A 14,633-nucleotide genomic window follows, 5' to 3' on the forward strand; every position below is an offset into this window, starting at 1 on the left:
AAATACTTTCCAAGAAAGACCATTTAGATTCCGGACGAAAACAAATGCATTCTTTCCACAAAAACAATTGAAAGTACAAAATGTGAATCCACTAAACCCCGGCAAAGAAAGACCAAAAAATAAATAAAACCCAAAAAAGAACCCTAAAGCCCTATAAACGGAGCAATCCGAACGATTTGTACGGGTTTATGGGCAATGGAAACAGAAGAAGACGGAGGCACAGGAGGGGAAAAAGAATTAATCACTGAAATACAAACCAAAGTGTCATTAATCACTGAAAAACCGAGAGCAAAACAGAGAAAAAGTTAAAGGAAACTTACAGATCGGGACGATTCCGTGAGAGAAAGAGAGTGGCAGGCCCAGCCGTGGGTCGATCGGTGCGCAGCCGTGGGAGTTGACTGTTTCTGTGGAAGCAAATCGAGAGAGAAAAGAAAGAGTTTGGGGAGAAAAGGGTTCGGTACCGAATGGACGGAGTGATTTTCCTTTCGCGCCTTCTATGTGTCTGACTTCAGCTGCCTCGGTTCCAGTGATCAAAGAATTATTTATTATTTGGCCAACGAAAACCCCCTTTCATATTTGGACTGAGACTGTAGCAGAAGTCTAAAATGATTTACATTTGCCCAATTCAATACAGTGAATTTTTAAGTCAAATTAGTACAAATTTAGCCCAGCATCTCATTTGGCCAAGCCAATGAGGATGCTCTTATTACTTCAAATTTGACTAACCTCCGTACTTTCAGAATGACGTATGGCTCTCACATATCATTATTGTTGCTATGTCTGTAATTTATTTTTCTCTAATATTGAGAATGTAAATCTATATCTTTTAAAGATATAATTCATTTTTTTTCCACGTATCCTTAGTTTATATTATATCTTTCATTTTAGAAAAAAAAAACACATCTTTTTTTAATTTTTGTCTATAGAGTTTATCATCTACTCTCTTAGACAGTATGAGATTTGTTAATTTTATCTTAAATAGAGTTGTGTTGTCTCTCAGAAGGTGGTCTATAAAGGTTCGCAGCATACATTAGACCATGTCAATCACAGTTGTGTATTGGGGGTTATTAAGGTTGTAGTTGGCTTGTAATGTCTATCTCAGGTTAAAGTTGTAATGTCCGTTATTAATGAATGTAGTAAAAAAAAAGAAAAAAGACTATTAGTTTATGTGAATGCAAAAAATAAGTTGCTCCCAATAAAACTTTAATGGAGTTTTGGATAGTGAGATGGGATGAGATAAAATGAAAGTTAAAAATTAAATAAAATATTGTTAGAATATTAATTTTTAATATTAATTTTTTTTAAATTCGAAAAAATTGAATTATTTATTGTATTTTATATGAAAATTTGAAAAAATTATAATAATTAGATAAATTGAGTTGAAACTCTCTCTCAATCCAAATGGCTCTATGAAAATCCTAATTTTGTGAAAAGTAGATATTGAGCTCACTGCACTGTTAACTTTAAAGATGAATACTTAGAATATTTCAATATATCTATAAATAGTACTAAAATAGTTTAAATTAAAATATTTTGTTAAATTTTAAAAAATGAGAGATAAAAAGTTAAATAAAAATATAATAAAGTTAAAAAATTGTTTGAATATAATTTTTATTTTAAAATTTAAAAAATATTTTTTATTTGAGTAATGTTCAAAAATGAAATATCTAATAATATCATATGAGAATAGTTATGTTCCTAAACTAATCCAGTTTTATGGAAAAATTTTGTTTTTCTTAGTTTTTAATCAATGTGGTCTCTACATGCATGGCTCAATGTCGTAGCTTTAAATATCTATTTCTTTTAGGTTATATTCTGAAATAAGTATAAGTCTTGAGTCAACGATAACTCATATATCTTTTTTTTTTTTTTTTTTTCCTTCTTCTATTTTTTTTTTTTTTTATAGCTATAAATTAGGATGTTGAAGTCGTCCCTTCTCTAATCAGTATACAAATCTATACTGATTGCTAGTTTAAATAATATCAAAACATTTATTGCAATAAAATTTAGTAATGTTATTCATCAGTTCAATTCTCATCATCTTCTCATGATATGACTTTAAATAATTAAATATTATTTATTATATTTTACTTGTGAATCTATCATTTAATACCACATTATAAGATGATTAAAAGATAATAATAAAAAAAGAGGATGAATATATTTTTTTTTTCTAAAATATATACATATTATGGCATGAAACTTCATCAATGTGTTATTTGGGATTTGGGATTCACTCCTGGCCTTAGGGAATAATCTTTAGACACACAATCCCATTCATCCAAATCATAATTAAATTAGATAATCTAAGAGGATCCCTTCATGCAAGATTGAACATTTATATCGGAATCGAAAACTAATATCTAAATTCACAACTCATCTCAAGTGTGTCCTTTAACTATTGGGTTGATTTCTTTATACAAATCTTCCTATTTTATTTCAAATTTTTAAACAAAATATATTAAATAATTTAAATTTTTTAAATTTTAAAATAAAAATTATATTAAAAATATATATTTTATTTAACTTTCATGCTATATAAATTGCATCCAAACAAGTATTTGACTTTCCCTTCTCTCAAGTTCTCAACACTATTTGCCACATACTATCGATTATTAAAAACTAACGAGATTCTCGGAATGTAACTAAACTGACATTTTGGAAATGATTGAAAATATTATTCATGGGAACTTTCAATAATATGAGATTTATTTATTTGATTTGTTCGTGGGAATTCCGCATAAATTATTTGTATTTCAAAATATATCTTACAATTTTCTTTTATTGATGAAATACTTTAAAAAGCTCATTAACCACAGACATATATAATGACTCATTCTTGCATTTATGACAACTTAAATCACATAATCATATTTTTAGTCATCAGGAAACATAAAAAATATAATCAAATTTATCTAAATAAATGTAAACATGCAACTAGAAAAGTTGGAAAGTGATGTTTTTGTTTATTAGCTTGAGTCAGGTGAGAACGTGGATTCCAACCTCATTACAAGGGAATCACATTTCCTTTTAATAGAAGTTGGAATGGGAATCCAAATTTCCATGGGCATCTAATTTTCTCTCTCTCTTTTTTTTTTTTTAAATATAGTTGGTATTTTTTTTAGAAATAATATTTATAATCATAGAATTTGTAAACACAGCACAATCTTTTTAAAAAAATAAGTAAATATATTAAATATAGGACCTATTGAAAACAAATTAATTTTTTAATAATAAACTCTATATTTTTTTAAAATAATTATACTATAACTGCGCGTAATATTATTTCTTCTTATTCTATTTTTTTATTTTTTTTTTATTTTTAAAGGCTCGGCCGCTCGGCTCCAGATACTGACCGTGACTATCCTTAATAGTTGGACCCCAGGGTTTTCCTCGCATCTACCTTGGTTAGACAATGGGCTCTGCCTATTTTGGGTTGAAGGTTTGATAATTGTGAAAGAATCAACCATCCCCAGGGTTGAATTGGACTTGGGCCACTTGCCTTGGCTGTAAAATGGTCCGGCAGAAAAAAGCAAAACGACGGAGGACTTTTTGGGGATATCTCTGCTTCAACCTGAGAGGAATAGAGTAGTGTACGGATATTCATTGTCATATTTCTACGTACATGAGATCTATCAGATATAGGATCACAATGGCAACATAATAGACAAAGAATACTATTGTCTGAGAATCTTTATAACTTGTTGCCTTATCTGATATTTACCCATTTTCAATTTTTGATCATCTCGGTTAAGCGTGTGTTCTAGGATACACCGATACGTCTCTCTCTCTCTCTCTCCCTCCTTAAGCGTTAATGTTTGGTCAGTGGGGGAGACAAAACAAAAGATAGCGAAACCTGAAATGTTACAAATATTACTACAATCATCTAATTATAATGCGATGTTATCATTTTAAGTGAAGTTTATACTTTACACAATCATTTCTCTGCATAAACATGCATTTTCGATGCTTTAAGGTACCAAAAGAAGTGGGTGAAATGCCCAAATACAATTACCGGCAGATGAAAGCTCAAAGTCATTTAAACATTTCTATCAACAACCAAAATGGGCACAACCATACCTACATAGCTCTCGAGCGCACACACTCCCACACGTAATATAGCTGTCCAAACGCAGAATTTGCACTTTCTTGGTAAGCACCACCACCCCAATCTCCATACACACCATGTCGGCCACAGGAAACAAAATACTCCCCCGGAGGACTATTCCACGTGCAAAGCCATAGACAAAGGTTATTTCATAATTCCCGAGGCGCAACAATATTCTAATTCCTATGTTCCAAAGTCAGATTTATACAAATGGTCGAAAAGGTACACAAACAAACATTAGGAATAGGGGTTAGCGCCGATAACCCGATAATTGAAACCCAATTCCACACCCCCCTGCCTCCTCACCCCTACAGAAAATCAACAGCCCACTTTTTTTTTTACACTAGAACTTGAATTGCCTTGCTGTGACATGCAAAATATTGCACCAGTACCACATACTTGTCGTCTTTCATACGTTTCCTTTTCACCTTTCTTCTTAGTTTTCAGTGACAAAAGTACAAACTACTACAATGGTACGCAATGTCGTGATCAGGTTTTATTTTTATTTTTTTTCAGAATTTTGGATCTTAGACCTCAACTCTTTTGTTCCCACCTTGACTCTCCCTACCGTCGAGACGCGAGCCATCGTAGTTCCCCCCTTTCTTCTTCGTTGGCAGTGCCCTCGATTTCCTCGGTATGCATTTCGTGCGCGCTCCTTCCATCTCTTCTTCCGTCAATTGCAATTGCGAGCTCCTGCATCAGCATGTCCATAAATTCATACATGTATATCGTGAACAAAACAAACCTTCAGAAATATACCAAGAAATTTGCATTATTTATAATATAATATGTATAAGTAGACACATAAATTATTAAGAGAAATATTTATAACAAATAAATGACTATTATAAATTAATCTCGAACTAAGATATTAATAAAAAAATCTGTAATTAAAATAACTAAACATACTAAGGTAGTAGTACAGGAAGTCAACTCGGTCAATTTAGTATTAATAATTTGACTTTAGAGTACAGGAGTTCCAGGATAGAAAGAATTTGTTTATGAATGTTCACACTACGGATCGGTCCCCCCACTGACTTTTCTCTGGCTCACGTATGGACCCTTTCATACAGAAGTGGACTGTGAATAAGGACGGTTGAGTATTTAATACGATAGTTAATAAATCTTGATAGCAAAATAACAGGAGGCAGTACAGATTGAGATTATCACATTCACAGACTCACAGTATATTGGCTCCGGTTTGTTCAGAAAAAGTGGATTAAAGCTAGCTGGCTATTTTGTCAATTATCTATGTATCTCTCTCTATCTCATCCAAGAAGATGGAAAGATCCAAAAGTAGGCCAAAAGGGGACTATCAGAGAATCAAAAGACGTAACTGACCCAGAATCCCAGAAAAGGCTATGCTTGTAAGCAACAGTCCACTGATGGAGTTACTGCCTATGTGAAATTTCAAATCCAGCTTCGATATTCTCCCCCCAATTACTTAAGACTGGTGAATGCTTTCTGAGTACATCACTACTTTGCAATTTACATACTTTCAGAACAAAACAGACCGTTTTCTTATACATATATCCCTTTCCGACTTTGTGTAACTCTGAAAATGAAAATAAAAAAGTGAACGTTTTGGCAACATTCTTTTAAAATACTACGAGTTTAAGACTGCCCATCTCATTGTTGATGGCAAAAACTGTCGTCTACAAAGAATCTAATCTAAATGCATCATTGAAATCTTCATTGAAAATAACAATTTGTCAAGTTTCTAATTTCAGTCGGTTTGGAAAAAAATAATTATTGACAGTGGATGATTGCTGAGTGACAGTGATGTATGTGCGATTTGTTGAAGTGTAACAGACACAGTAAACTCATCCAAATAAAATTTTGAGTTAATAATAATTCAAGGGAGTGGACAGTCACGTACCGATCTGCATTGTAGGAAGAAGACCTCTTCAAATGTGGAAAACCCTCTTCGTTCTTCTTCGTCTCAATCAAGCTCCCGCTAAAATACTCCTTGTCTTCCAATTTCAGCCCCGCAAAACTAGTAATTCCCCTAGAAGTCCCCACGTGATTATTACTATTACTTCCATTATTCCCTGCTCCGCGGGGCAACCTCGCCTTGTAGTGCCCAATCAACGAGAACCCTTCATCCTTCGCTGCCATGCTCCCACAGTCCTTGAACGAGATCGACCCGCACGATATCAACTGCATCAGAACAGACGATGCCTTCGTCCTCCCACTTGGACAAATCTCTGCCGTTGGTGGATTCGAATTGTCGCCATTAGCCCCACTTGAGCAAATCACTAGCCTTCCGTCGGCCTTCATCAGAGACTCTAGCGTTTCGGGGCTCGAATCAGACGGCGGAGGCGAGATCTCGTCCCTGCTCAGCTCCGTGCTTCGACTCTGGCACGTTTCGCGTTGAGCTTTCTCTTCGCGCGCAACTTCTTCGTCTTCCTTCTCCCTGACCGATCTGCGTCTTCTTCGCTTCTCGTCGGTCTGAGTCGACGCGTCGGCTGCAGCCTTTCCGGCTGACTCGCCAGAAGACTCGGCCTTGTAGACCTTGTACTCGTTGAGATCGATCGAGCTCCACGATTGATTCCTTCTCCGCGTGATCACCGGGAAATCGGATTCCTCATCGGACTTGTTTATCTCCGGGGGCCTCAGGGAACGCGATGATGCCGTTCCGTGTACCGCACGGTTCAGAGAGTTGTCGAGGACCTCAGACCCTTTGAGAACGTATTCTTTGCCGTGCGCCGGGCCTATGAAATCGTTCTCCGCGAGGTCGTGCCAGACGAAGCCGTTTTTATAGCTCCTGAAATAATCAGAACCGAGTCAAGATACAATGCGGAACCGTAGTAATTAGATCGGAAAACTCAGGGAGCGGTCACCGTACCGTTTAGATGACCAGGAGTACATGCTAGCCATGCCATTTCCGCGGAGGAGGTTCAAGCGGTTGATTACATCTGAGGAAACAATGTAATTTGACAGTGAGAAAGTCACACTTATCATTGACCTCGGTGTCACGAAGTGGCACAAGATAAAGGCTCTGTTTGGTTGCAAAGTATAAAAGAAAATTGATGAGTTCTACGCGCTGAAAAAATTTCATGTTTGAGGGCGGAGAAACCAATAATGCGCGCTTAATTAGTTGAATTTTGCATTTTCCGCTCTCTTCTATTTTTCCCAGCAGGCAAACAGTTTTAAAATGCATTACGCTTCACGAGGAAGCAAAAAGCTCCGATCAAAAGCCAAGATCATATACAGCAATGCAGATAACATACTTTGAAAAATAGTCACCAGTCCGTGTTTTTACCTCTGAGATAGAGACCGTCGGGAGTGGAAAGAGGGACCTCCATGAAGTGAGGGTGCTCGAGCTGGCCATTCCTGGACAGGTAGTAAACGACGGGGACCGATCTTCTATCGGTCTTAACCTTAGGCTCGGTCCACACCTTGGTTCTATCCGGGCTGCTCTCTCTGTCCTTCCACTTGTTCGGAAGTTGCAGCTCTGTCGCTCTTCCTCTGGTAGCCACCGCCATTTCTTCTTCTTACTGCACGAACAAAACGAAACAAAACAAAGAGCAGTAGTACGAGTGTCAACGAATCGTAAGAAAGAATCTATTGGTTATTGATAAAGAGAAAAGGTGGGAAAGAGGAAGAAAGGGAGAATATTGGATAATACCGTGGGGGCGAGAAAGGAAACGTGATGAGGGGGAAAGAGCTAGCAGTGAGTCGGAGTTTTATATAGAGAGGGAAAGGGTGTGAAATGTGAAGAAAGAGCGAGAGAGATTCAAAATGGGGATGCGGCAGACAACAGCTACCAAACAAGAGAGGGCTGTTTGGGTTTCAGTACTTGCAGTTTCCGTGACAGTGGAGTTCGTATATATTGTTCTTATTTTTATGATATATGATTGGACATTAATTCAGATATTCACATCTAAAACGCCGTCGTTTCAACTTGACTTGACTCCCGCTTCCCCCTTCACTTGATTGATATTTGATAATGTTCTTTCATTTTCATTTTTGTTTTTTTAAATTCTCGAGATTTTCTTTCCCTAAAGTTCAGGTAAAGAGTACTCAGGAGTCTGGATGGAATGAAAAGGTCTTCGCTTTCAATTTTAAAAGACTGGGAGTTGGGAGTGGGAAGCTGTGGTCTTCTAGCACGGCTGGCTAGTTCCTCTGCCTCTCCTACGAATTCTCTGTGTACGTGATAAAATGTCAACCAAAACTTGCAAGCAAAATCATTTAAAAATGGGCAAAAAGGAAAGAATGATTTCTAGACAACCTTTATTCCTAGACGTTCAAAAGCTCGAGGCTATATAATATATCTTTATTCCTACTTGCTTTGAAATTGGTTGAAGGGTCACGAGACAAGTTTTTATAGATATTTTCTTTTTAAAAAATTGATCTCACTGAAAAAACATCTTTTTATATTTTTTAATAATAGAATTTATTTTTTTATAAAAAATTTATCTATTGAAAATCTATATAAATCATTATTGCTTAATGAATCGTGTGTTTATTATTATTATTTTTTAGATTAGGTTCTATTTGGTTGTTAAACTTAACTGTGATAAACTTAATTCAGTTTAATTTTAAATTGAGCTTAATATATAACACCTAATTTTTATACGTAGGATCTACAATCTTTTTCAACTCAATACCTCTTTATAAGTGAAACCCACAATCTATTTCAATTTTCTATAAATATCAAAACTCAACTTAATATTTAAATACATATAAACTCATGTTAAGCGAGCTCATTAAATTCACTCTATCCTCTTAGTTTATTATTGTTCATAAAGAACTCTAAGGGATAATTCAGTTGGTTAGATTTTAGATTTACTCCCTAATGATCACCCGTCCAAGTCTCCTTAAGGCTATTATAGATTTACCTGATCATTAATGTCAGAGTCCCGTAAAATTAATTGGTATACACGCAAATTGATCTGGACACTTACAAATATCAAAACAATTTATTATTATTTATAAAAAATTTAACTTATCTTAATATTTAAAAACACCATATTGTAGCTTTGTAGTTGGATTGTTTGGTATTGTTCCAAAGGTGAGGGAAAAAATAGTACTTTCCCTAGTTTAAGAAGAGAGCAGCATGCAGCCATTTGAAATAGAAAAAATCTAGTTGTAAGTATAATTATATACTAATATATATTAATTTATTGTAATTGATTAAAAAATAGATTTTATTAAAAATAATATTAATTTAAATTTTAAATATAAAAAAATGTGACTTTAACAAATCTTTTTGTAATAGTTGCGAAGGAAAATTCAAATTGAATGAGAGATTGGGTTGACTTGGTTACCTATTCTTTGGTTTTCTAAACCTAACTTTGACTATATAAAAGCGTTGATTGCGTTTGCAGGAGTAGGGTAGTTTACGCAGGACCGCAGGTATACGACGTACGTACGCACGCAGACAGCGAAAATGAAGCTGCCAATCTTGATGGCCAGCCCCATCCCTGTCTCTTCTTCTCTGAAATAACTCACTTTCATACTCCATCCATCCATCCATCAAATATCACTTCCACCCAATATTAGTCATTTAAATATTTAAACCATTTTCTCGAGTTTAGGTTGTGAATTTTCTCAGCTACATCATTAACAATGGCATGAGATTGAAGAAAGTAAAGAAATGTGGCCCCCACATATGAGCATAGGTTTTCATTGTTTCCTAAAGTTCCAACGACGACCAAAAAATTAGAGAAAAGTCTATAATATAAATATGTGATTTTTTCCTTTATTAAAAAAAAACATTTTTATTTTTTATTTTTTTAAAAAAAGTTGTGGTCGGTACTGGAATAAAAAAATTGAAAAATGGTCGGCTTAAGTCCATGTTTTCGGCAAAATAGTCCAAAAGTTTAAACATGTTTCCAAATTCCATACGCACTCGAACGTGGATGTGCACATGCATTGACCTGCATGTCCACGAGGCAGTGGGCCATGGATCGAGGCTCTTTATATTTCGTGGCCCCACGGGAGATATTGCGTGTGACCAAAGTCCAAGTTATTTAGGTTAAAAAAGTAAAATTAAAAAACAAAACAAAACCGACCAGCTGTTTTTGACATCGTTACCGTCTACCACGATTTACAGTAGTGTATAGTTCCTAAGCATCAACGTGTGCGTGTGGAATAGGTTGCTCGTGACCCAACGCTAGAAGCATGGAGCAAAATGTTGCTTGAAAATTGAACTTACAATACCGAGTGGTTGCAAGCTGCATGCATGTGTTATGGGTTTAATAAGATTTTCTATATTGATCTCTACGTAGATGAGTTATTCATCTAATGTTTTCATTTTCAATCCCGCTTGTTACGTATAATATATTAAAAGGTTGTTATTTAACTAATTAAAATGTGTCACATCAATAAATATAATTAAAGACTATCAGATTTATAATAAAGAATATTGCTTGAAAGATTAATTACTTATGGCGTTTGTTTTCTTAAATGAGATTAAATAAATTTAGATAAGTTAAGATTAAAGTTGAATATTGAATAAAATATTATTAGAATATATTATTTTAATATTATTTTCGTATTAAAATTTGAAAAAATCTAATTTTTTATTTTATTTTATATTTAAATTAAAAAAATTATAATAATTAGATAAAAAGTTCTGTAAAACTAAACGTGGCGGACTTAAAAATTGGCTCATATATACATAGTATAAAAGAGCGTGTGAATAATTAGTTGAAACTTAAGACGATGGTTTGATAAAGTTTTAAAAATTGGTGGGACCTATTTTAACGGAGGAAAATGCTATTTGAACATATAATTTTGACGCATAAAAGTTCCCGAGTGATTTTTTATTTTATTTTATTTAATAATTAAAAAAGTAATTGTTAGTGAATTGATTTTTTTAAAATATTTAAATATATATATATATAAAATGATTGAAATAAAAAGAAAAAAAAAATGTTCATATGCACTCATCGATCAGATTTTTCTGATCCTTCGTCGGTTACTCTAACAGCATCCTTTAATGAAATTTAACTATTTCGATTCACGTGCGATCACTTCGAGTAACACAAACATTGTTGAGAATCCAGTGCCTTGAAAATCTAATGGTTTTTCGCAAGGTTTTGTCCATGCATGGAAGGTGAGCCGGGGCCTAAGATTAGGGCTAAAGCGTTGTTGATGGACAACGGGTGAATGGATTGCTGAAGTTTTTCTACTTTTGGTACATTTTCTTCATGATGGCGTGGGGACCCCATTATAAATTTATGTTGGATGTCAAAGCTTTTCCGATAACTTTTTAGAGATAATATAATAAATAATATTACAAAATTTTATTTAAATTTATGAAAACAAAAAACTACCTAATACTGATTAAAATCAATCAATTTTGGTAATAAATAATCATTTTTACCGTAAATAATTTCGTTTAAATTCTCTTTTTTCTTATAGTGGCAGCTACATTGTCTCGCAATTTGGATTGCTGGCAGGGGTCATGTAGATGTCATTTTTCTTCAATAGTCAGTTTCTAGAAATTCTTTAAAAGAAATTATTTTAAAAATAGCTAATTTTTAGATTTTGGAAGGAAGTAGTTTTTAATAGAAAAATTTTCCGACTTTAGAAAATAATAATACCTTTCCCATGCCTGAATTCTTTTACAAAAAGGGTAAAAGTATGATTGAGGTCAATAGTCTTTACCCATTCGATCTGTAAGAATGATTTTGGCCGGGAGAATGATGTAACAGTAGTGGCCATACAGAGAAAAAGAACAAATGATTACAGTAAAATGACAACCTGTGAAGGATTATGAGTTTGATAGGGAAAAGGAAGAAAGAATATAAAGGAGCTTGAGGAACTCATCTTGTAGGTTGACAGCGTAAACATAAGCTAGTTTGAAAATGAAAGAATCGTGTTCCATACCTTTTTTTTTTCCCCCAAATAAACAGTAATTTAAAGCACTCGAGCATATTATTACCTTTGAAAAGGACTCTCCTATCATGAAGATGCCTGCTAAAATTAAACTCGGTCCAAAAGATGAGCTGAATTGACAGAAAAGGAATCCAATTTTCGAAAAAAATTTATGAAACAGTTATGAAATATGTAAATATTATACATTTATTTTATATAGAGCTCATATCTATTTATTTTTATTAAAAGAAGTATGTGTTCTATAATTATAAATATTATTTATTTTGTTTTAAAATGCTTGTTGTCTAGAGGATGTGACTCATGTGAGTATTATTAAAAATAATGAGAAGGTGGATTTGCATTTTGCACGGGAGAACTACATGCAGCTAGCATTGGATGGAGCTTGTAGGACGTGCGTGCGTGCGTGCCCTCACGTGCATCATCGCGGTTCAATCATGAAACAAGAGTTGGTAGTGAAGAATGGCCCGTGTAGATAGAGTTTGGCCGTATTAGAAAAAACAAAATCTAAATCAAATTCGTTATTCAGAGCATCGGCAGCTGACGAATCATGCTAAAAAAAGAGACGATCGAATCATTGAATAGAAAAAAGCCATGAATCAACTGTTGAGATGTAAGAACGGTAAAAGAAAAGGAGATGGAGCATTGAGAGCTCAGAGGGACAAGCACAAGAAGGAAAGAAAGAGAGACAGAAAGAGAGACAAATAAAAAAGGATAAGAATAAAAAGTAGGTGTGTGGTGTAAGACTGTTAATTAGATTTTTTTTTTAAACTTATATATATATAATTATTAATTAGAGTTATATCCAAAAATTCCTATAGGTGAGCAGTGCTTGAAATGTTGCAATCACTGCGGCTCTGGAATATTATATCAAAAAATGCTCATTAACCATTGGATCAACCTTTGTTTTTAAAGTTATAAAGTTTAACATCGATGGATGGATAATGTCGAATCAGTAAGAAAAGAAGTGAAGTGAGATTATAGTATAATATGGCATTTCTCTCACACTAAAATGAAGTAGTAATTTATGTTCTTTAATATTTAATACATGGTCCATGGGCTCAAATGATTACTACAATTGTATTTCCTATTCTTGGGTGATTTGGGTCGGATCCAGAAGGAAAAGGATAGGGCCTCAATTGGGAAATGGGAATGGTCTATTGACACGAATTAAGGCCCATGGGCTAATATGGGTACCCCTTTTAAGGGAGATTTGAGCTGCAATAAAGGTTGAGATAGGGCCTAGTTAAAATATTTGGAGCTCCTGCTTTAAATCAATTTCCTGAGTCTAAAATAAAGTTGAGATAGGGCCCAATAAGGTTCGAGTTCCCGTAAATGCAGTTTTTAAAACCTAAACTAATGAATCTCAATCGATCACAACAATTAAATAAGCAAATGTCGTCTAAAACAGCCGCTTTTGCCGCGAATAATTGTCGTTAAAAATGCATGGAAAAATAAATGAATTGTTTCAGTGTTCCTTTGCAATCATATCTAAAAAAGATAGATGATATTTTGTGTAAGTATCGTACAATAATTTTAAAAAAATTGAATAAATAAAAAATTTAAAAGAAAAAAATTAAATTTTTAATAATAAATTCTACTCTTTTTCAAAATAATTACGTGATGTTTGCGCACTTTACGACTGTATGTAACATTACTAATAAATTATACTCTCTAATTTGTGATCTGAACCTACTTCTCCCAATTCATAAAAAGAATCTAAGTGCGGCTCCTCCCGCCATGATCTCCCCTCCCTTACACTCCCCATTTTGGCCTCTCTCATAGCTTAGAAGTCATGGATTTAAAGATTTTGTGTATTATTATATTTGGGATAAAATGACTGATTTACCATCTTCTAGTCACCTTTAAGCTACATTTGTTGTAGTATATTTCCAAGCTAATATCTACAAAAGTAAGAAGCGGTACTATTGTAGAACGGTGGGCGAGAATGCTTAACGCGCCACTCGAAGTGGCTGGTGTGCCCACGTTTCACTCATTATTGGAGCTCCAAACATCACATGCTCCAATCCATTAATTAGATTTATGTGCCTTATACCCTCAAGGTCTGATCATCCGTCAACAGTATGGGCCGCACCACACATGCACGTCGTCGGTACATATTTGCGTGCTTCTCAAACTCTTGCAAAGATGTGAACGAGTCAACCCTTCATTCTCGCCTATCTTATTACGTTGTCCAGATGATTAACATAAAAAAAGGGGTGAATTGAGTTGTATTTAAAAATTAATAATTATAAATCAAATACACAATATAAAATATAAACAAAATACGAAACAACAATAAATATAAAGAATAAGGATAAGAGAGAAGCAAACTCAGTATGTTAATGAGGTTCGGCCCTACTACCTTCGTCCTCACCTCAAACTACATTTTGAAGATTTTCAAATTCACTATTAAACCTCCTTCAGGTGGAGATAGAAACCTATTACATATTTGAACAACACCGCTACAAAAGATCCGTGTAGAACACCCTTTACACTTGCAATCATCTTACAAGTGTTGATTCAACTATTTCCTGTGTAGAATACTTTCTACACGCATAAAAGTAATAAACACATTTTTACTGATATAAGAGTTTATAGTGGATAAGTTATCAGAAAATACTATTCAATGAGTGAAATAAGAACAATACAACGAAAAATATATCTTTCTCAAAAT

General features: G+C 34.0%; 1 protein-coding gene across 2 annotated transcripts; it reads right to left on the reverse strand.

Moving 5' to 3' along the window:
- Nucleotides 1–3,887: 3,887 nt before the first annotated feature.
- On the reverse strand, nt 3,888–7,909 carry LOC122290782 (protein SOSEKI 5). 2 transcript variants are annotated; one of them, XM_043098421.1, is made up of 5 exons: nt 7,740–7,909; nt 7,374–7,608; nt 6,957–7,026; nt 5,988–6,875; nt 3,888–4,801 (listed from the first exon to the last, which is right to left on the reverse strand). In XM_043098421.1, exons 2-5 carry the CDS (start codon nt 7,594–7,596, stop codon nt 4,636–4,638), a joined length of 1,347 nt encoding a protein of 448 aa, XP_042954355.1. In that variant the 5' UTR covers nt 7,597–7,608; nt 7,740–7,909; the 3' UTR covers nt 3,888–4,635. The 2 variants fall into 2 exon arrangements, with proteins under 2 accessions (XP_042954355.1, XP_042954356.1); XM_043098422.1 differs by lacking the exon at nt 7,740–7,909 and having other exon boundaries at nt 7,374–7,732.
- Between the last annotated feature and the right edge of the window lie 6,724 nt (nt 7,910–14,633).

Source organism: Carya illinoinensis, chromosome 13, assembly GCF_018687715.1.
Source record: "Carya illinoinensis cultivar Pawnee chromosome 13, C.illinoinensisPawnee_v1, whole genome shotgun sequence".
Classification (NCBI taxonomy): Eukaryota; Viridiplantae; Streptophyta; class Magnoliopsida; order Fagales; family Juglandaceae; genus Carya; species Carya illinoinensis.